Below are 23052 nucleotides of genomic sequence, written 5' to 3'. Positions count from 1 at the left end.
TAGCTTTTTATTAACCTTAAGTTTAAGAACTTATTTATATTAAACGAGTTTTACATATTTTTTTATTATAAATTATAAATTTAAAGTTCATTTACGTGGAATATATATAAAATTTGTTTATTTTAATATGTATTTAAAACTCTAAATATTAAATAATATGATAAAAAATTCAATTGTAAAAACTATGTTATTTTAAAATAACGTTTCGAATGAGTTATAGGAAAGCTTGTTCACAAACTTAAAAGGAGTGGCATATTTTAAAATTTAACTAAAGGAAGTTAATTTTATTAATTTGCTTACTCAATTCACTTATCATAATTCATTTCTAAGCTAATCTCCAGAGTTAGCTATAACAAATAGTGATTATAAAAAAAGATGCTCTCTCAACAACCAACCCATGTTAAAATATAAAAGAAGTAGATGCCACAAAAATTAATGCCAATGAAGTCAGTTAATTAGTCTAATTTCAATTTGCACCTAACCAATGTCGTTAAATCTAAATTTTTATTCTTGCAGTTTTATTTTTTATTTAATTCCTTGATTTTTTTATTATTTTAATTATACTCTTATATTTATATTTTTTAATTAATTTTATATTTATATTTTAACATTTTTTTCATATGATAATTTAAGTTTTTTATTATTTTAATTACACTTATATATCTAAACAAAATTAACAAAAAGGTCAACGGAGTGGCGTTAACTAAATCGGAATTTCGAACTTTGTCAAAATAAAAAAAAGAAAAAGAAAAACGAAACGTTGGGTATATAAAAGTCAACTGAACCCCTTGATTTGCCGCCAAGCAACTCTGCCTCGTTTTATTTCTGTTTCCGAAGCAACCTTGATCGATAGAGAGACGCAGAAGGAAGAGAGATGGGCGGAAGCGAATCAAAGGAACCGTCGACCTCGACGGAGAGAAACAATAAAGAGGTGGCCAGCAAGGGGAAGGAACCGGCGACCACAGGCGAGAGGAAGAATGAAGAGGCGGCCGGCAAGCGGAAGGAACCGGCGGCCTCGGCCGAGAGGAAGAAACCAATATTTGCCGGAAAGGGAGAGGGACCGGCCATTGGAATCGATCTGGGAACAACCTACTCGTGCGTCGGAGTTTGACAGCGTGACCACGTAGAGATAATCCCGAACGAGCAAGGCAACCGGACGACGCCGTCTTGTGTCGCATTCACCCAGACCGAACGTTTGATCGGCGCCGCCGCCAAAAGGCAGGTCATCAGGAACCCTAGCAACACCGTCTACGGTAACGCACTCTGAAAAACTTGTACATCTTTGTCTAACTTGAAAAACTTATACATCTATGTATTTTAGTACGCTCTAATTAATTAATCCTAATTATTGTAGATCGTATCTTCGATCGGATCACCATTGTTTGACATCAATAAATAGCGAGTGTTATGCAGATGCAAAGAGGTTGATCGGTAGGAGGTTCAGTGATCCCTCTGTACAAAGGGATATCAAGTGGTGGCCCTTCAAGGTCATTTCTGGGCCCAACGATAGGCCTGTGATTGCTGTCAACTACAAGGGTGAGGAGCAGCAGTTTGCAACTGAGGAGATGACCTCCATGGTACTCATCAAGATGCGTGAGATTGCTGTCCCCACCGCGCAGGTTAAGCGATCAATAAGTAATATATAATTAATAAAATTTGAACTTAGAAACTCTAAACAATAAACTACGTACTATTAATATGCAAAAAAATGAAATGTATCAAAATTATTAAATATATATATTTAAGATATATACACTTGATTAGCATAATATTGAAAGTGATAAAATAAATAAATAAATAAATAAAATCATAATATTTTTACTCATATGCTTTAAACGAGTTAGTAATGAGAGATTGCTATTATAAAATGTCAATTTTCACATAAAATGATAGTTTGAAATATAAGTATATACGTGCACTCAAAGCATTTGTTTTGGAAGTATTCAGGTATTTGCATAAAAAATATCGACACTCGCATTAAAAAGCAAATAACATGTAGGGAAGTAAACGACAATAGAAGAAAGAAGATAAGTGGCCATTGTCCTCTCTAAGTACTTTTTTAGATGAGTAATCAAATATTTTTATCGTAAACCCTAATAAAAATTAGGAATGTAAGAAAAAAGTGCGGACTATAATTTCAAAATTGTAAATGCAGTCATTTTGAAGATTTTCTATCGCATGTTGCATATATTTTTTTACTTTTTACAGGATTGTATCGTATAATTTGATAGTTTAGATCTAAATGTTTTGTTATTATTTAATTTTTTTTTTGTGATGCTCAAAATATACCTTATCAAAAGTTGTAAAAACCTTTTAAGTTTTTTTAATAAATTAATATTTACAAAAAAGTATTATTTATAGGGTGTTCAATCGGTTTAGACTAGATTAAATCCATGGTAAACCAGAGTTGATGAGGATTTAGAAATTGAAAAAATACTGGACCAAAGACCATATCAAATAAAGGACCCAACCAATTTGGTCCTAATAAGTCTTAATAAAATCTTCTCTTTTTTATTATTATTTTAATATTAAATTATATGTGTATATATGCACAAGAATAAATATAAGAAGTTAATGTGGCACTTACACAACATAGTGAAAACAAATTTTGTTTATTGTATTATATAAAATTGTAAATATTAATATAGTTTTATTATATTATTATTAATATACAATTGTATGTAGCTGGCTTAAGAATTGGTGGAGTCCTTTGTGACTGCCTTTAGGTCTGCTGTTTGTTTCTGGTCTTCTCTTTGACTACTATGTTGTGCTTTGGAGCGCCTCTCACCCCATACTTTGATCTCAATTGGAGTTGTTCCTTTTTCTATTTCATGTACCTCATTTGTGTTCATTTTATGTTATTTTATCCCATAAAGGTGAATCGCTCATCCCAGACGCCCCCACATAAAGGTAAATCCTTTTATAATGTTTTGATCATGTTGTGCGTGGATCTTGAGTATCTGTTTTCGTTAAAGTGATTGTGTTCTCTTGGGTATGCCCTATATTGTATTCTATACAAACGTTTTAGTTCTATTTATACATATCGCTTTTACTTAAAAAAAAAAAAAAAAAGAGTTGGTGGGGCCCTAGACGACAAGTGGTAGCGTCGCAATTTACTTTAGTGCTCTCTCTCTCTCGCTATCCTACGCGAGGACTAATCAACATCATTGTCGACGCTTAACCCGCGACCGCACGTTTGCCGTCTCTTACTCTAGGTCTCATTTCTCCCACTTGTGATCGCATCTCCTGGTATCTTGTCTCTCGTTGTTCTGCTGTTTGGTCTGGATTAATAGAATTTGATTTGATGGATCAATTTGTGTTTCGCCAGTTGAGATTGACATTTCTTGTGGTCCAAGATTTAGCCAATACTTGTGATGTCAATCCCACTTTCTCTTTGATTTAACTTACTGCATGTGTGAAGTACTGAATGTAGATTAAACGTTAGCCGGCGTTCCTAAAAGCTAGTTTTGTTTTCAGATTTCGTGGAAACCTTGCTGGATTATATTATATATGATGCAGGAAACGCCTTTTCACTATGATGAATGAACCGCCAACAAACAATATTTACGGTTGTGGCGTGGCATGCAGGGACTGGCAAGCAACAAGCAAAGCGCAAATCATCTGTCTCAAACATCCTCAGGGACGGTTCTACATCACCAGCAATATATATATATATGATCATGCATGATTGTTTGCAATCAGGTAATTAAGGAAACATCACTTAATTTAATTCTGTCTCTAGCATATATATATAGTTTCTATTTAAACGTGAATATCAGACAAAGTAATTATTGCTTGTAATGTTTGTCATCTCGAACGAACCTGCATCCTTCCAAACAAATCACCATCACGCTCCCACAACATAATACGGTTGGTTCTCAGATAATAAATTGAACCTAAGAATGCAGGTTCGAGTCATGACAGTCGTAGTGTAGGAGTTTCACTTTTTTGTGAGGATGACTCCTTATAGGCATCATGTATTGTGTCTCTTATTTGATATGTTATCGTGTATCGTGATTAACCCCTCTTACATACATGAGATAGTGTATGAGGAACTCTTAAAATAAGAAATTTTACCTTTTGCACTGAGGACAAATCACCATCACGATAAAGCGGGTCTCTTTTAGAGAGAGTCAGACCTTGTTAACTGAAGAGCGGGTTTTGTTTCCCCAAAAGCGGGGCCTTCTCAAGTATTCAAGGGTACTGGTACGTCGAGGATGCGTTACAAACAGGGGGGGGGGGGGGGGGGGGGGGGGGTGATGGTGTTGCATAGAGAGAATCAGCTCATTCCCAGAAACACCACCATCCCTATCAAGGAAGAACATTTCTTCTTCTCTACCACCTCCGCCAACCAACCTGTTGTAGTTGATTCAGGTCTATGAAGGTGAGAGAACAAGGATGAAAGACAATAACTTGCTTCGCAAATTTGGGCTCTCTGGGATTTCACCAGCTCCAAGGGGTGTTCTTCAAATCACTGTATATATGTTTTGACATTTTTGATATAATTTTTAATAATTAAGATATCGAATATCGACATTTAATATATTAAGGACCGAATGTTATATATTTTAATTGTTGAAGGGACATCGTAAGTATCAAGCCGATTTTTCTTTTTAAAGAGTCTTTGTTTGTAATGACCTATTGATACACCCTCATTTAATAGTATGATTTTGTCACATTTTTATATTGTATTAGATTTTTCTTATTATTAAAAAAGTACATATTATTCTGTTATTTTGGTACATATTTATTTAAATATAATATTTTAAATTATGAATACTTAATAAATGTCTTTCATATCATTATTATATATCCATACTACTATCCAAATAAACACTAATTTTTTATATAATAAAGTCGTGTTAATTAAGTACTTTTGAAAAATATTTTGTATGCATCGTGCTTAAAAAATATAATTAATAAAATTTGAACGCATAAACTCTAAACAATAAACTCTGTACTATTAATATGCAAAAAAACCAAATGTATCAAAATTATTAAATATATATATTTAAGATATATACACTTGATTAGCATAATATTGAAAGTGGTAAAAAATAAAAAAATAAAACCGAAATATTTTTACTCATATGCTTTAAACTAGTTAGGTAGTGTTCTCTTTGCGTTTCATTTTTGAGTTTTGAATTCATTTTAAGTTTTGTGTTTTGAGTGTTTGTTTTGAGATTTCCAAAAATGCATTCATTTTGTCATTCTGAAAAATTATTTCTCAAAACTAAAAATTGAAAACGTGTTTACTTTCAAATTTTAAAAAAAATTATTTTATGATATTTTATTCACAAAATATCATCTACTTAACCTAATTTTTAATTATTTTATTTGTGTGCAGTATATATCTACTTGTTAATGATAATGTCTAAGAATCTATCTTAATAATAATAAGCTACTTTAACATTTAATGGCTATTTAAATTAAAAGAAAAATAAAATTAATTATTATTATTATTTAAAAAATTAAAACAAATATAAAGACGATGAAGTGTATTTTTGTAACACTGTATTTTTAATTTTTAAATAATTTTAAAAAACACTTAAGGAGGCGGTGATACAATTGCAACCGCCTCTTCTATTCTTCCTTTAAATCTAAAGAGGAAGAGCAGAAGATGAAGAGCAGAGGAGGCGATAGATCTAGCTGGAGGACGCCGCAGATTTGGGCCGATTTGAGTTGCTGGAAGAGGTGATGGCTGGAGGACGGACAACCGCTATGGCTGAGGGAAAACGACGACCGTGGCTAGAGGGCGAACGGCGGTCGTCGAAAAGGGTCGATCTAAGGCGATGGTGGCTGGAAGAGAACGAACAGTGGCAATCTGAAGGGCTGATCTTGGTTGACGATGGTGTTTCACAGAGGAGAAGAGTGAAGACAATACAGAAGAGAGAGAGAGAGAGAAGAGAATACAGAAGGGCAGAGAGGCATTTTTCGTGTTTTGGGTTTGGCAGTGTTTTTGGCTGAAAACAGCCAAAACGTATTTTTGGCGTTTTCAGTTTTGTGTGTAAAATTTTTCGTTGTTTTGAAAAACTAAAAACAGAAAACAGTTCGAAAATGACAAAGAGAACAAGTCCTTAGTAACTGAGAATTGATATCATAAAATATCAATTTTCACATGAAATGATAGTTTAAAATATAAATATACACGCGCACTCTAAGCATTTGTTTTGGAAGTAATCGGGTGTCGTCATAAAAAAAATATCAACACTCGCGTTAAAAAGCAAATAACATGTAGGGAAGTAAACGGGCAATAGAAGAAAGAAGATAGGTGGCCATTGTCCTCTCTAAGTACTTTTTTAGATGAGTAATCAGATATTTTTATCGCAAACCCCAATAAGAATTAGGAATGTGAAAAAAAAGTGCGGGCTGTGATTTCAAAATTGCAAATTTAGTCATTTTGAAGATTTTCTATAGTATGTTGCATATATTTTTTACACGGAGAGGATTGTTTCATTTATATAATTTGATAGTTTAGATCTAAATGTTTTGTTATTATTTAGTTTTTTTTTCTTGATGCTCGATCGAAATATGTTGTAAAAACTTTAAGTTTTTTTTAATAAATTAATATTTATAAAAAAAAAATATTTATAAGATGTTCAATCAATTTAGACTATATAGATCAAATCCATGGTAAACTAGAGTTGGTGGGGATTTAAAAATTGAAAAGAAATTAGATCAAAGACCATGTCAAATAAAGGACACAACCAATTTGGTTCGAATAAGTCTTAATTAAATCTTCTTCTATTTTTTTATTATTTTAATATTAAATTATATATATATATGTACAAGAATAAACTTAGGAAGCTAATGCCGCGTTTACACAATACAGTGAAAACAACTTTTGTTTATTATATTATGTAAAATTGTAAATATTAATATAGTTTTATTGTATTATTATTAATTTATAAATAATATACAATTGTATATAGGGTTAGCTTAAGAGTTGGTGGGACCAATATGACAGGTGATACTGACGCAGTTTAGTGTAGCTCTCTCTCTCCCGCTATTCTATGCAAGGACTAAGCGACATCACTGTCGCCTGACCCGCGATCGCGCCTTTGTCGTCCCTTGCCGTAGGTCTCATTTCTCCCGTCGGTGACTGCATCTCCTGGTATCTCTATATCGTTTCTTGTTGTTATGCTGTTTGGTTTGGATTAGGAGTGCGATTTTGTTCACCCCCTTTAACGGGGGTGAATGTAACCCCCGTCAGTGGGGTTAAAAAAATAACCTCTTAAATGAAAAAAAATTGTAAAACTGTTTAAAAAAAATTAATTATATTTTTTAAAAAAATTATTTTTAAAACTTAACTGAAAATATTACAGGATCAAAACTGGATGGATTAAAACTTATAAAAAAATGACAGACCTACAAAAATAATTGACAGGGTTAAAATTGGAAAGTAACTGTTTTTAGCAATTAATTTGTTTGAGTGGTTGAAAACGATTTTTTTCAAAAAAAATGACTAAAAATAATTTTTTTTAAAATATAATTATTTTTTCAACCCCCATTGACGGGGTTACGTTCACCCTCGTTAAAGGGGGTGAACAAAATCGCACTCCTTTTCGGTGGAGATTAAAAAAATAATTATGTTTTAAAAAAAAATATTTTTAGTTATTTTTTTTAAAAACATGGTTTCTAGTCACTTAAACAAATTAATTGCTGAAAACAATCACTTTCCAGTTTTGACTCAGTTTTAACCCTGTCAATTATTTTTGTAAGTCTGTCATTTTTTTATAAGTTTTAATCCATCCAGTTTTGATCCTGTCACATTTTCAGTTAAGTTTTAAAATATATATATTTTTTAAATATATAAGTTTTAATCCATCCACTCAAACACACACGCTAGCAAATGGAGGTGATGGAAGCAGTGGCCGGTGGGGGCCAATGGCCGAGGGAAAATGGCTTGTGAGGGCGACGATGATGGTTGACTATGGCAACCAAAAAAGTTGGGGCTATAAGCGGCGAGAGACAGAGGTTAAAGAAAAAAGGGCATTGTTAAAAATTAACGAAAATAAAGAGAGTAAAATGATAAATTTATCGATCAACGCAGCTTATATATAAGCAGAGTTTTGCAAAAGCTCCCTCCCTCTCTTCCCCCAGCTTTTGCAAAATGCTGTGTAAGCACGTTATGATCATGATTGTTTATATTCAGGTAATTAAGGAAATATCACTTAATTTAATTTTGTCTTTAGCCTATTATATTATAACTTAATTTATTAGATTACTTGACTTTAAAGTGTATTTGATAGTATAAAAAATATATGAAAAATGTCACATCCAATGAATTGAATTTCATATTTGGTATTTGACATACTATACTTTTCACGAAATTATATTTCATGGTACAACTAAGGGAGGTGGAAATTTTCTATCATTTTCTTAATCCTAGTGGGATTGGACACCTCAATTGTACGTAGTTGCTTAGCATCGAAGTCGCTTCCTTTACTGTGTTATAATGCAAATAAATTACTTACCGACCGAGAGACGCAGACAGAAGGAGCCTCGACCAAGAGACGCAGAAGGAGGAGAGATGGGCGGAAACGAATCAGTGGAACCGTCAACCTCGACCGAGAGGAAGAATAAAGATGTGGCCGGAAGGGGAAGGAACCGGCGGCCTCGGCCAAGAGGAAGGAACCAATATTTGCCGGAAAGGGAGAGGGACCGGCCATTGGAATCGATCTTGGAACAACCTACTCGTGCGTCGGAGTTTGGCAGCGTGACCACGTAGAGATAATCCCGAACGAGCAAGGCAACCGGACGACGGCGTCTTGTGTCGCATTCACCCAGACCGAACGTTTGATCGGCGCCACCGCCAAAAGCCAGGTCATCAGGAACCCCAGCAACACCGTCTACGGTAACGCATGCACTCTGAAAAACTTGTACATCTTTGTCTAACTTGAAAAACTTATACATCCATGTATTTTACTACTCTCTAATTAATCCTAATTGTAGATCGTATGTCCGATCGGATCACCATTGCTTGACATCAATAAATAGCGAGTGTTTTGCAGATGCAAAGAGGTTGATCGGTAGGAGGTTCAGTGATCCCTCTGTCCAAAGGGATATCAAGTGGTGGCCCTTCAAGGTCATTTCTGGGCCCAACGATAGGCCTGTGATTGTTGTCAACTACAAGGGTGAGGAGAAGCAGTTTGAAGCTGAGGAGATAACCTCCATGGTACTCGTCAAGATGCGTGAGATTGCTGAGGCCTATCTTGGTTCCACTGTGAAGAATGCTGTGGTCACCGTGCCTGCATATTTCAACAATTCTCAAAGGCAGGCAACTAGGGATGCTGGTGTTATTGCTGGCCTGAATGTGATGCGTATTATCAACGAACCCAGTGCTGCTGCCATTGCTTGTGGTCTTGAGAAGAAGGCAATAAGTGTTGGAGAGAAGAATGTCCTGATCTTTGATCTTGGTGGTGGTACAATCGATGCCTCTCTACTGACCAATATTGATGAGGGTGTCTTTGAGGTGAAAGCCACTGCCGGAGACACCAATCTTGGAGGTGAAGATTTTGTCAATAGCATGGTGAAACACTTCGTTCGAGAGTTTAAGATCAAGCAGAAGAAGGACATTAGTGGCAGCCCCAACGCTTTGACGAAGTTGAGGACTTCCTGTGAGAGGGCCAAGAAGACTCTCTCATCCACTGCCCAAACCGCCATTGAGATTGATTCCTTGTATGAGGGAATTGATTTCTACTCCACCATTACACGTGCCAGATTTGAGGAGCTCAACATGGATCTCTTTAGGAAGTGCATGGAACCAGTTGAGAAGTGTCTGAGAGATGCTAAGATGGACAAGAGCAGTGTTCATGATGTTGTGCTTGTTGGTGGATCTACCAGGATTCCCAAGATCCAGCAGCTTTTGCAAGACTTCTTCAATGGTAAGGAGCTCTGCAAGAGTATCAACCCTGATGAGGCTGTTGCTTATGGTGCTGCTGTTGAAGCTGCTATTTTGAGTGGTGAGGGCAATAAGAAGGTGGAGGACGTCTTGTTACTGGATGTCACCCCTCTCTCCCTTGGTTTGGAGACTGCTGGTGGTGTTATGACTGTGCTCATTCCCAGAAACACCACCATCCCTACCAAGAAAGAACATTTTTTCTCTACCACCTCCGACAACCAACCTGGCGTGTTGATTCAGGTCTATGAAGGTGAGAGAACAAGGACGAGATACAATAACTTGCTTGGCAAATTTGGGCTCTCCGGGATTCCACCAGCTCCAAGGGGTGTTCTTCAAATCACTGTACGCTTTGACATTGATGCCAATGGCATCCTTAATGTCTCTGCAGAAGATAAGACCACTGGGCAGAAGAATAAGATCACCATCACAAACGACAAGGGAAGGCTGTCAAAGGAGGAAATTGAGAAGATGGTTCAGGAAGCGGAGAAGTACCAGTCTGAAGATGAAGAGCATAAGAAGAAGGTTGAAGCGAAGAATACCTTAGAGAACTATGCATATAACATGAGGAATACAATAAAGGATGAGACGATTGGTGAAAAAATTCTTCCAGCTGACAAGAAGAAGATTGAAGATGCTATTGAGCAGACCATCCAGTGGCTTGATGGCAACCCGCTTGCTGAGGCAGATGAGTTTGAGGACAAGATGAAGGAACTCGAGAGGATGGTTCAGGAAGCAGAGCGGTGCAAGTTCGAAGACCAAGAGCTTGAGAAGATGGCTGAAGCGAAGAACGCCTTGGAGACCTATGCATATAACATGGGCTATACTCTAAAGGATGAGAAGATTGGTGAAAGGTTTTTTCTTGGTGACAAGGAGAACATTGAAGATGCCATTGAGCAGATCACCCAGTGGCTTGATGGCAATCAGCTTGCTGAGGCATATGAGTTTGAGGACAAGATGAAGGCACTCGAGACGATGGTTCAGGAAGCAGAGCAGTACAAGTTTGAAGACCAAGAGCTTGAGAAGAAGGTTGAAGCGAGGAAGGCCTTGGAGACCTATGCATATAACATGCGCTATACTCTGAGTAAAGGTGCTGACTCTGCCACTCCAAGTCAAGCAACCGCGACCGAGAGGAAGAAAGAAGAGATGGAGGGAAACAGAGAGGGGCCACCGGCGATCGGAATCGATCTCGGCACGACACACTGTTGCGTCGGAATTTGGCGGCAAGACCACGTAGAGATCATCCCGAACGACCAAGGCAACCGGACGACGCCGTCTTGTGTTGCTTTCACCGATTACGGACGCTTGATCGGCGACGCCGCCAAGGACCACACTAACATCGTCTTCGGTAACGCACTCTGAACTGAGACAGTACTTCTGTGTTTATGGCTGATGGAAAAGACTGGTACATTAGGGTTAATTTGATTTCTTCGTATGTGGTACTAGAAGCACCAGACGATAGTATTAACCTTTTGCTTCTGTTTCTTAGCTCTCTGTAGAGATGAGCAAGCTGGTTTTGGAGAGAATATGAAAAGTTGTTGAAAAACGATCAGATTTGATCTGTAACACATGAAAGAAAATACGTGAAACATGAAACAGAAAGCCATAAGTCTGGAATTAATACATAATACCATATTTAAGGTGAAATGCCTATTCTTAAGGAAGATAATTTGAGCATCTAAAACCTAGATTTTTTTTATTAACACCCCCTTTAATCCTGAAAATTTTGGGACCCCAAGCCTTGCTTTGAAAAGCAGAAACTTGTAATGGGAAATTGATTTTGTAGAGATGTCTGCCAGTTGATCTTCGGTCTTGCAAAATTTCAGCTCAATCTCTCCTTTAACAATTTCTCCAGTTAAACGATACTTGAGGTCAGTGTGGTTGTGAAAAATTGGTTATTGCAATGGCGGGCGTGTTATCACAAAAGAATGTAGTGGGGGAGGCTTACGTGTTGCTTCATTTCCCTCAAAATTCTTTTTAGCCAAATAGCTTCACATGTCACAAGTCACAAGTCACACTTAATCATATAGCTGCTATGTATTCCACTTCAAACAAGTCTTGCTCTGTGCTTTTGAAGTGAGCCATCTTCATTAAATTTGGTTTTGCAAACCTATTTCAAGTCAATAATTTCCTTGGTTTCTCTCAATTATCTCCATCTCTTAATTCATGCCTTTTCTCCGTGCTTCCTCTTTTGATGTTTCTTCAAAGCTTTGTGGCTCATTACCAATGAAAGCAACATTGTTGTAAACCTCATGCAAAGGTCTAATCCGTCTAGGAAAACAATTTTTGGTTGAGACAATTGAAAGTTGTTGGTCTGAATGAGTTGATGCCAGAATGAGCAAGCAGTTAGGATTTGTCTGTCTGTTTGAGCAGGCTCATTTTTGTATTCCCATGATTTTGTTTCATCTGATATCACAAGAGAATTCACTTTATGGCTATTATTATTCTTATTTTTATGTTTGGTATGGTCCAATATTTAATATCACAAGATTCTGTTTGTCAATATTTAGCATCATGTCTGTTATGCAAGTGTTATAGCAAAAAAAAAAAAAAAAAGGATCTCTATTTCTGATTTTTAATGTTGTTTTTTTTACATCAATAAATGATTAAGTGTTTTGCAGATGCAAAGAGGTTGATCGGGAGGAGGTTTGGTGATCCCTCTGTACAGAGTGATATGAAGTTGTGGCCCTTCAAGGTTATTGGTGGACCTGGTGATAAACCTATGATTGTTGTCAATTACAGGGGTAAGAAGCAGCAGTTTACAGCTGAGGAGATCTCTTCCATGTTACTCATCAAGATGCGTGAGATTGCTGAGGCCTATCTTGGTTCCACCGTGAAGAATGCTGTGGTTACTGTCCCTGCCTACTTCAATGATTCTCAAAGGCAGGCCACTAAGGATGCTGGTGTTATTGCCGGCCTGAATGTAATGCGTATCATCAATGAACCCACAGCTGCTGCCATTGCTTATGGTCTCGACAAGAAGGCAACTATTGTTGGAGAGAAGAACGTCCTAATCTTCGATCTTGGAGGCGGTACATTTGACGTCTCTGTGGTGACCATTGAAGAGGGTATCTTCGAGATGAAAGCAACTGCTGGAGATACCCATCTTGGAGGTGAAGATTTTGACAATAGGAAGGTGGAGCACTTTGTTGAGGAGTTCAAAAGGAAGCACAAGAAGGACATTAGTGACAGCCCCAGGGCATTGAGGAGGCTCAAGACTTCCTGTGAGAGGGCCAAGGAGGCGCTCTCATCCACTGTCAAGACCACCATTGAGATTGATTCCTTCTATGAGGGTATCGATTTCTACTCGACAATTACCCGAGCTAAATTTGAGAAGCTCAACATGGATCTCTTCCGGCGCTGTATGTCAGCAGTTGATAAGTGTCTGAGAGATGCTAAGATGGACATGAGCAGTGTGCATGATGTTGTGCTTGTTGGTGGATCCACCAGGATTCCCAAGGTCCAGGAGCTTTTGCAGGACCTGTTCAATGGCAAGGAGCTTTGCAAGAGTATGAATACCGATGAGGCTGTTTCTCGCGGTGCTTCTGTTCATGCTGCTATTTTGAGCGCCAAGGGCAATAAGAAGGTTTGGGACCCCTTGGTACTGGATGTCACCCCCCTGTCCGTTGGTATGGAGACTCTTAGTGGTTTTGTGTCTGTTTTCATTCCCAGGAACACCGTCATCCCCGCAAAGAAAGTGTTGGACTTTCCTATGTCCGATGACAAGCGATCTCTTTTGATTCGGGTCTACGAAGGGGAGGAAATGAGGGCCGGAGCCAATAACTTGCTAGGCAAATTTGAGCTCTCTGGACTTTCTTATGCTCCTCAGACCACAGTATCCTTTGATATCGATGCCGATGGCATCCTTAATGTCTCTGCAGAAGTCAAGACCGGACCGACCGGTACGACCATTCAGATGAATACAATCACCGTCAAGAATGACAAGGGAAGGCTCTCGGAGAAGCAAATCCGGAGGATGGTTCAGAAAGCAGAAAGTTACAAGTCTGAAGCCCAAGAGCTTGCGAAGATGGCTGAAGCGAAGAACGCCTTGGAGACCTATGCATATAACGCGAGGAATACTCTGAAGGATGTGAAGATTGGTAAAAAGATTCTTCCAGCTTACAAGGAGAAAATGGAAGATGCCATTGAGCTGACCATCCAGTGGGTCGATGGCAACCAGCTTGCTACGGCATATGAGTTTGAGGACAAGATGAAGGAACTCGAGAGGATGGTTCAGGAAGCAGAGCAGTACAAGTTTGAAGACCAAGAGCTTGAGAAGATGGTTGAAGCGAAGAACGCCTTGAAGAAGTATGCATATAATACGAGGAATGCAGTTAGGGAAATTGAATATGCCGCTGAGCAGACCATCCAGTGGCTGGATGGCAGCCAGCTTGCTAAGGCCGAAGAATTTGAGGGCAAGATGAAGGAACTCGAGGGCATCTGCAACCTGTTCATCTCAAAGATGAACCATTGATGATTAAGATGGTGGTAATCTCAGTTGCTTCGTTTCTTGTATGATTAAGATTTACCATGGATGGTTAGCTATCCTAATAGCACAGTATGATTAAGCGTTGTTAAATATTAATCTGCTTGTGTTTTATTTTTTCTTTTTGATTTATATCGATGAGAACTCATCATAATTACTATTTTATTGATGTGCTTTGAGCAAATTATAGGAGATATCAATCAACTGTTTCTAGCCTATGGGCTTGTAGGATTGGAGGCTAATAGGAGCTATGCTATGTTTGGCATATAAAAGTAGTAGATATCATCATCATGAAATGCTAAGTGAGCGGAGCTAAGTTAGTCAAATTAAAACCAATAATTGCATGATGGTTATTTTAAAACTGTTAAGTTTGAGATTTTTATTAATATTCTGTACTAATATCTTATAGCCTTTTAGCATGAAAAAAATTAAATATTTGTGTTTTTATGATTTTATTCAAAATTTTTAATTTTGATAATAAAGACCAAATTTGATAAATTGAGTGCAGCATGTGACTTTGTCTAGCTGACATGTTACCTGACAATTTGAATTGGGCCATATTAATTGTTGAAAAAAAATTTAAATCAAAACAAAAGAGGTCTACTAATTGAGAAGACAAAGGGCCAAGGCCGCAAAGGTGGAAAGAGATCAAAAGCCATGGTGATGATGAACACCATCGGCAATGAGAAGACAACTATGGCAAGCTAACGCTCAAGGCGAGATGTGGATTGTTGGCCATGGCAGACATTGACTCTGGGCATGGCCATGGTGAATTGCCAAGGCAAAGGTGGTCACGACAACTCCTTGCCATAAGGGACGGATCCAGGCAGATAGGCTAGCTGGGTTAAGAAAATTGGGAGTGTGCTGAACTAAATTTAGGATGAGTTATTATTAAAAAATCAAAAAAATTATATTACAAATATAAATTTTATTGCGGGCTGCCTTGGGCTGAAGCCTGAGGCAACTCACTACTAAATCCACCCTTGCTCGCCATGATCACAGCCATGGCGTACTCACGATGATGAGCCACAACCCACAAGGAGTCGGCCACTGTCATCGAGGGTCACTATATAGTTGGATTGATCAATCATCGATCACGGGGAAGAAGATCGATGTGAAATCGGCTACGGGAAAGATACAAGGTTCCGACCATGATGATGAAGGATGTAGGAGAAGGGGCCGGCCGACAGTGTTGGAAAAAGGCGGCAACTGCGTAGAGTTAAGGTAAATCGATGGAGGGAAAGAATATGGGTTTTAACCCAATTAATTTGATTTTTATTTTTTATTTTTTTCAACAACAATGAACATGAGGTCCACTTAAATTGTCAAGTGGCATGTCACCTGACCAAAGCTACATGTCTCTCTGATTAATTTTGACTGTAGGATAAAATTGCATCAAATTTCTCAAATCGAGTATTTATTATAAAAATTAAAAATTTTGAATAAAGTCACAAAAACGTGAAAATATTTGATTTTTTATGCTAAAAGTTCTTTATATTAATATAATTCGTAGTATTAAATATTAATAATAAGTGTACCACAAATGTCAAAATAGCATTGTCCTTTTTATTTAGTCCACCGTTACATTGCACGAAAATGGGAATGCATACGATGGGAAATAAAATGAAAAAATGATATTTTAAAAAAAAAATAGAAAGTTAAAGTGTGAAAGAAATGTGTAAATAAAAAAAATATAGTAATCTTTTAGCAAATATAATTTTTATTATAAAAAATAATTATTCAATCTAAAATTAAACATAAATTCTACAATACATTTAAATAAATTTCAAAAAAAAAAAATTGAAATAGAGATGGAATGTTTTTCCTTTCTAACCATTTGTGGACAAAAATATATTTATGATATTTTTTTAATATTACAAAATGACACTAAAATATTTTTAAAATTACAGAAATGATAAAAAACATTTTTTGGAGAATCGAAAATGGATAATGAAATTTTCAAATAACATTAATTAATGTTAATAAACAGGAAAATTTTAATTAAATTATGTCACATCTAAACAAGATTAAAATTAGAGATACATTAAAATAATATGATTCAATAAATTGATTAAATTTATTGGCAGAGCCGTGACAAAATTTATTACATATATAGGTCTATTCTTACAAATCTCACTACTGACATGTAGAAATGGCAAACGGGCCGGGCCGGGCCGGCCTGACCCGCCACCAAGTGGCCCGCGGGTCATACGGGCTGGGCCAAATCGGCCCGCTTAAAAACGGGCCAGCAAATTGCTGGCCCTAGCCCGGCCCGCCACGGGCCCGCCGAATTTTTTTTTTTTTTTTGATATCATAAAGGGCGCGGGCGAGAACGAGAACGAGAACGAGGGCGAGAGCAAGAGGCGCGGGCCAAGGGCTCGGGCGCGGGCACGGGCGAGGGCGAGCGCAGGAGAGGGGCGCGGGCGAGAGCGAGAGCGAGAGCGAGGGGGAGAGCGAGGGCTAGGGCGAGCGCGGGCGAGGGCGAGACAGAGGGTGAGCGCGGGCGAGGGCGAGGGCGAGGGCGAGGGCGAGCGAGGGCTAGGGCGAGATAGGGGCGCAGGCGAGGGCGAGGGCGATGGCTAGGGCGAGGGCGAGAGCGAGACAGAGGGTGGGCGAGGGAGAGGGCGAGGGCGAGGGCGAGAATGACAGAGGGCGAGACGAGGGTGAGGGCGAGGGCGAGGGCGAGGGCGAGGGCGAGGGCGAGGGCGAGGGCGAGGGCGAGGGTTAGGGTTAGGGTTAGGGCGAGGGCGAGAGAGAGGCGAGGCTGAGGGTGGGGGGGGTTTTGTGGGCCGCAGGCGATTAACGGGCCGGCGGGCCAAGCGGGCCAGCTCGGCCCGCCACCATTTGGCCCGCCGGGCTGGGCCAAATCAGCCCGGCCTTAAATAGGCCAGCAAACTGCTGGCCTTAGCCCGGTCCCGGGCCGGGCCCCAACGGGCCAGCCCGTCGGGCCGGGCCCATTTTGCCATCTCTACTGACATGCTCACAACTCTACACTCAAATATGGAAAGATATTAAAAACTATTTATAGGAAAAGGACAAAATAAAAATATCATCCCTAAGCTTTGAATTAGGCATAAAAATTCTATATTTATTATACATTTGGGTCAAATCAATAATTCTTCACACTGACCTAGAATTTTCAAAAATATAGGATGGATTTTCCCAATTTTTATTTTTTAAAAATCTCATCAATGAAAATAAAAGATAAAATTATTACTTTTCTTATTCACCAAGAAAGTATAAATTAAAATTATAAAATAATAACACAATTATGTTTAACTTTTAAATTAAAAGTTAGGTACTATTTAAACTGATAATATATTTAGATAAATATACTTTTAAATTATCAATTAATAGTTATGTGTTTGGTTTTAAAAAGCTGATAAGTTATCAAAACTTGATAAAAGACTAAAATAAGACATGATGTTTAATTATATAAAATTTTATTATTAGATATTAATAAATTATGCATAATTATTAAAAATATATTAATATAATATTATTATATGTATTATATATATATATATACACATACATACACGTTAGCAAATGGAGGTGATGGGAGCAGTGGCCGGTGGGGGCCAATGGCCGACGGGAAGTGGCTTGTGAGGGGACGGTGATGGTTGACTATGGCAACCAAAAAATTTGGGGCTATAAGTGACGAGAGACAGATGTTGAAGAAAAAGGGTATTGTTAAAAATTAACAAAAATAAAGAGTAAAATGATAAATTTATCGATTAACGTAGCTTATATATAAGCAGAGTTTTGCAAAAGCTCCCTCTCTCTCTTCCCCCAGCTTTTGCAAAATGCTTTGTAAGAACGTTATGATCATGATTGTTTGTATTCAGGTAATTAAGGAAACATCACTTAATTTAATTTTGTCTTTAGCCTATTATATTATAACTTGATTTATTAGACTACTTGATTTTAAAGTGTATTTGATAGCATGAAAAATATATGAAAAATGTCACATCCAATGAATTGAATTTCATATTTGGTATTTGACATACTATATTTTCTATAGAATTGTATTTCATGGTACAATAATTAAAACATGTTTTTGCCTCTTTTTCATGAAAAATTTCATCTAGGGGAAGATGGTTTTTGTTTTCTATGCAAGTTGAAAAATACTTTTATTTCCAACTAAATGCTATCAAACACACTCTTAGCATAATTTCCATTTTCATATGAATATCAGACAAAGTAAGGTTGTCATCTTCAAAACGTTCTATGTTCAAGTAAGTTGGTTTTGACCTTAGGGTGTGTTTGATTATAACTATTTTTCATAGAAAATGTCACATTAATAGAAATTTTTATATACTTACATATTTGATTGCTTAATATTTTTTATTGAAAATTTTTATGGTATAATATATTGAAACATGTTTTAACCTATTTTTCATAAAAAATTACAACTAAGGGAGGTGGGAATTTCCATCATTTTCTATCTTTTTCCAATCAAGCGTTAGGATGGAATTGAAAAACGCTTGATTGGAAAAAGATGGAAAATTTCCATCTCCCATAGTTATAATTTTTTTATGAAAAATGGGCTAGAATATACTTTAATGTGCTGTATCATAATTTTTTTTTATATAAAATGTTAAGCAATAAAAAATGGGTTTAATTACACTAATAATAACTCAACTTTGCATTCTATTACTATTTGGTCACTGAACTTTGAAATGTTACCTATTAGTCATTGATGTTTCAAAATGGTTACTGCTTACTTACTGAACTTTGAAATGTTACCTGTTAGTCACTATTTCAAAATTGTTACTATTTGGTCACTGAACTTTAGAATGTTATCTATTAGTTACTAATATTTCAAAACTGTTACTATTTAGTCACTGAATTTTAAAATATTATCTGCTAGTCATTGATATTTCAAAATCATTTTTCACCCGCCATTCAATAGTCGCTGAACTTTAAGTTCACAAGTGACGAATGAGGAACAGTTTTGAAATATTAGTGACTAATAGATAATATTTTAAAGTTCAGTATAACAGTTTTGAAATATCAGTGATTAATAGATAATATTTTAAAGTTCAGTAACTAAACAGTAACAATTTTGAAATATCAGTGACTAACAGGTAACATTTCAAAGTTCAGTGACTAAACAATAACCGTTTTGAAATATTAATGACTAACAGGTAACATTTCAAAGTTCAGTGACTAAACAATAACCGTTTTGAAATATTAATGACTAACAGGTAACATTTCAAAGTTCAGTGACCAAATAGTAATAGAATGTAAAATTAGGTTATTATTGATGTAATTAACCCAATAAAAAATACATAAGTATAAAAAGTTTTTGATAAATGGGCGAGAGAGTGGGAGAGATGTTGAAAGAGGGAGAGTGAGGGAGCGAAAATGGGCGGGCGGGCTTCAAAAAGAGAAAAGAGAAAAGAGAAAAAATAAAAAATTAAATCAAAAATAAATTGAAACATTTAGGTAAAGCTTTGTCTAAACCTTTCTTAATCCTAGTGGGATTGGACACCTCAATTGTTAATGCTACATGGCCAATTTGGCCGACAATGCGATTGACAATATGATATAGTCGCGAGATTTTAATCAAATTATCGTGAGAAATTGAAGGTCAATTCTCTGCCCAAATATTTTGAATCCCCGCCCAAATTGAGGGACCCAGGTATTCCCCTCCCCCCAAATCAGAACTTCTTCCTCACATTCTTTTTCTCTCCACAGCGTCTTCTTGAGCTTCTTCCTCTCCCAATCCCCCCCCTTCTCTATCTCTCTCTCCAAAAATTTGAGCTTCTTCCTTCACCTCACCCGCCACCACTGCAGCAAGAACCCACCCACCTGCCCGGAAATCCGATGCCTCCTCGATTTCTAAGATTTTCGGCGTCCCCTCCTGCAGCAGCGGCGGTCCTCCGACGTCCCCTCCAGCACTCTGGCAACGTCCCCTCCACCTCCCGGCCTCGGTCTCTCATTCTCTCTCTCGAGGCTGAGGCGATCCAATCCTCCTCTTACTGGAACACATTGCTGATTGATCTGCTTTGTGAAGACGACGGTCTTATGATTGAGTTTGGCAATGGTCAAGCATGAAAGCAGTTGCCCTTCTGTGTTCGTAGGAGCTTTTTTGGCCCAAAATGTCCAACACTTGACCTCTCTTCTTCTCCCAACCCAATTCATTTGCGTTTATCCTCCTCCTATAACCCGATGCCTTATCAGTCGTTTGAGAACGGGCGTCCAGTCACGAGAGAGAAGAAGAGACCAAAAGCTTGTGTTGGAGGATACAGAGGCTCCCGAAGGGAGAGCCTGTTGGGGCGGCATTCCAAAGCTGGATGGGCGACGGCTTTCCCGTCCACACAGGCAATATCTTTCACGCCATCAACCGTTTACGCAAGCTTCGACTGAACAAATGCGCACTCGAGGTGAAAGGATTTTCTCTTCCCTTCCATAGCTACACAAAGTTCACCACCTGTTTGTAAATGTGCCGAAAAGAATTATGCCAATTGCACAATTAGGTAAATGCAGGGAATGTTGAACTTATCTATCCAATTTTTTTTTGACTGCTCTGTTGAATTAATACCGTAGGCTATAATGTACCGAAATGCATCGACTAATTTCATTGCCACGGCCAATCCGTTATGTATGATCCTTATATTAGATTATGTTTAGATGTACGTTCACAGTTATTTTAGTAAGCATAATTTGAGCATGAAATAGCATTCTAATAACTAATAAGTGCACGTCAGTAGGGTGAAGAAACAAGAACAAGCATTTGATTGAGACTGAGGTTTACTATCTACCTACAACCTTTTACAGGTGATGGAATGGGTGATCAGGGAGAGCCATTTGGCAGGATTGGGGTTCTAAGTCGTGCTGAACAGCTTTGGTTAGTGATGAAGTTAGAGCAAGGGTTGAAACTAAAGCAACTAAGCTGTATAAAGAAATGGCAGAAAATGCTGTGATTGTATTATGTTTAAGAAATTTCTGGGTTTCAATTGTTCTCTTGACAATGCTTCTATTTTATGTTTAAATTCGAAGACAATGAACATGGGAGGATATCATAGTTACTGCTATCAGTTTTGTGTTCTGCAAAAATCATAGCTGCAAACTGTTGCTGTAACCGACGCCAATTTGATCCTGCTTTTACTCATTAGCAGGGCTTTCCGAGATGTTGAATTTAAGGTCACTACTCTACATGAGGTTTTGCAATTTTATACTTACCAAAACAGAGATTTCATTTTGAATGACAGATTTATATTTGCACGTATTGACAAATGCAATTCATTTTGCGGTGTGAAAAGTCTGATCACAAATGAAAATATTTGGTGAACTTTCAATTTATCTTTGGAATTGAGTGGAGGTAAATTCAATACATGAACGTGGAAATTTCAGTGATTAAATGAGAGCGTTTGTTGAAAATTTCTTGTTCATATATCACTTAACTCCATATGTTCCCTCTGTTGAAAATTAGACCATTTTTTTTCTTTTAGACATTCTGTTTAAAACATTATAGAGTTAGTCTGAAATCTTGTCTCCCTTATTGTTGTCGGCAGCAAATACCAAGGCCCTAGTCAAGGAGCCTCCAAGCATTGCATTGCATTCTTCTACAACACATGAAATTTTAAAGATGTTTCTCAATTGACACATCTATTGACTTATATTATCCAAATTATCAAAAATTATGTTCGTATTTTAACACTAACTAAGACAACCATCAAAATTAGTTAATAGCCTGAAACAATCTACAAAAACAATCAATATGATTTTCTTGTTTGGAAAATTATTCTGGGCAAGTTGATTAATCATTCTAACTGGTTAGTTAAACTAATACAATAAAAAACATGGTGTATAACTTGTATCAAATCTAAAACTATTCTCTTAATTAAATACATCTAAATTGAAAATGATTTCAGTATCAATTTCTACTCAAATCTCTTTAAGTCACAATAGCCTCTACTTGATGCACAAGGTTTTTGCCTTTTAATACAAATACTTGATCAGACTGCTATATCACCTGATATGCCGCGATCCAGATCAAATCCATGATTGTGGATTGCATTTGCTCTGGCTGAGTGTATAACCTGCAAAGCAAACATTTCTATTACACGTAAATACAAGTACATAAAATATTCTGAATTTGCAACACTATCAAGCTAAGTCATCCCTTGTCCCCAACCCCCATCCATCCCTCACAAATGACAAGAAAGAATTGGTTGTTTGTTCATCAGTGCACATATGAATATTCATACCAAACCTAATTACAAAAATGAACTCAATTATCAGATATATGACATGCTTCTTGTAAGGTCACTCTTGGGGTCTATTCGACACTAATTTCTTTAAGCTGCTTGTATTTCTTTTTTCTTTAAAAAAAGAAGAAAATATAAAAGTTATGGCTTGCATTCCGATATTCCAACGCAAAATATCAGATAGAACAGAGACTAAAAAAAAAGAATTAAGAGAAAAAAAAAACAAAATGTGCATTTTATTTGTGAAATTAGATTCCTCAAAATGCAATATATACAATAGAGAATTAAGTAAACAGGGCTTTGCACATAGCTACAGGGAAAAAATTCATGCAGTTGAAAAACAAAGACAGATACAGATATATAAATCAACAAGAAGAAAAGAAACTTATAGAAATTGATGTTCAATTGAATAAGCATGGCACAAATAGTCATGAACAGGACACTCA

At 37.1% G+C, this 23052-nt stretch overlaps 2 protein-coding genes and 2 pseudogenes across 3 annotated transcripts; all 4 read left to right on the top strand.

Annotated features, from left to right (window-relative positions):
• Positions 1-758: 758 nt before the first annotated feature.
• On the top strand, positions 759-1681 carry LOC127791095 (heat shock cognate 70 kDa protein-like; annotated as a pseudogene).
• Positions 1682-9066: 7385 nt separating this feature from the next.
• LOC127791091 (heat shock cognate 70 kDa protein 2-like) overlaps positions 9067-23052 on the top strand; it is a 28826-nt pseudogene continuing 14840 nt past the window's right edge.
• LOC127791094 (heat shock cognate 70 kDa protein-like) lies at positions 13118-14581 on the top strand. Its single transcript, XM_052320866.1, has one exon. It carries the CDS (start codon positions 13245-13247, stop codon positions 14373-14375), a length of 1131 nt encoding a protein of 376 aa, XP_052176826.1. The 5' UTR covers positions 13118-13244; the 3' UTR covers positions 14376-14581.
• LOC127791096 (uncharacterized) lies at positions 20009-21551 on the top strand. 2 transcript variants are annotated; one of them, XR_008020857.1, is made up of 2 exons: positions 20009-20872; positions 21174-21551. XR_008020857.1 is itself a non-coding variant. In XM_052320868.1 (2 exons), exons 1-2 carry the CDS (start codon positions 20437-20439, stop codon positions 21317-21319), a joined length of 489 nt encoding a protein of 162 aa, XP_052176828.1. In that variant the 5' UTR covers positions 20022-20436; the 3' UTR covers positions 21320-21551. The 2 variants fall into 2 exon arrangements, 1 of the variants encoding a protein (XP_052176828.1); XM_052320868.1 differs by having other exon boundaries at positions 20022-20779.

This window comes from Diospyros lotus, chromosome 14 (assembly GCF_014633365.1).
Source record: "Diospyros lotus cultivar Yz01 chromosome 14, ASM1463336v1, whole genome shotgun sequence".
In the NCBI taxonomy this organism is placed as follows: domain Eukaryota; kingdom Viridiplantae; phylum Streptophyta; class Magnoliopsida; order Ericales; family Ebenaceae; genus Diospyros; species Diospyros lotus.
This window is presented reverse-complemented; position numbering and strand designations above follow the sequence as displayed.

Excerpts from the sequence above, each read along its gene's own strand:
- LOC127791094 (XM_052320866.1), top strand. The coding sequence starts at position 13,245 with ATGGATCTCTTCCGGCGCTGTATGTCAGCAGTTGATAAGTGTCTGAGA.
- LOC127791096 (XM_052320868.1), top strand. The coding sequence starts at position 20,437 with ATGGTCAAGCATGAAAGCAGTTGCCCTTCTGTGTTCGTAGGAGCTTTT. Across the intron at positions 20,780-21,173 it reads TGAACAAATGCGCACTCGAG|GTGATGGAATGGGTGATCAG; the intron begins GTGAAAGGATTT and ends AACCTTTTACAG.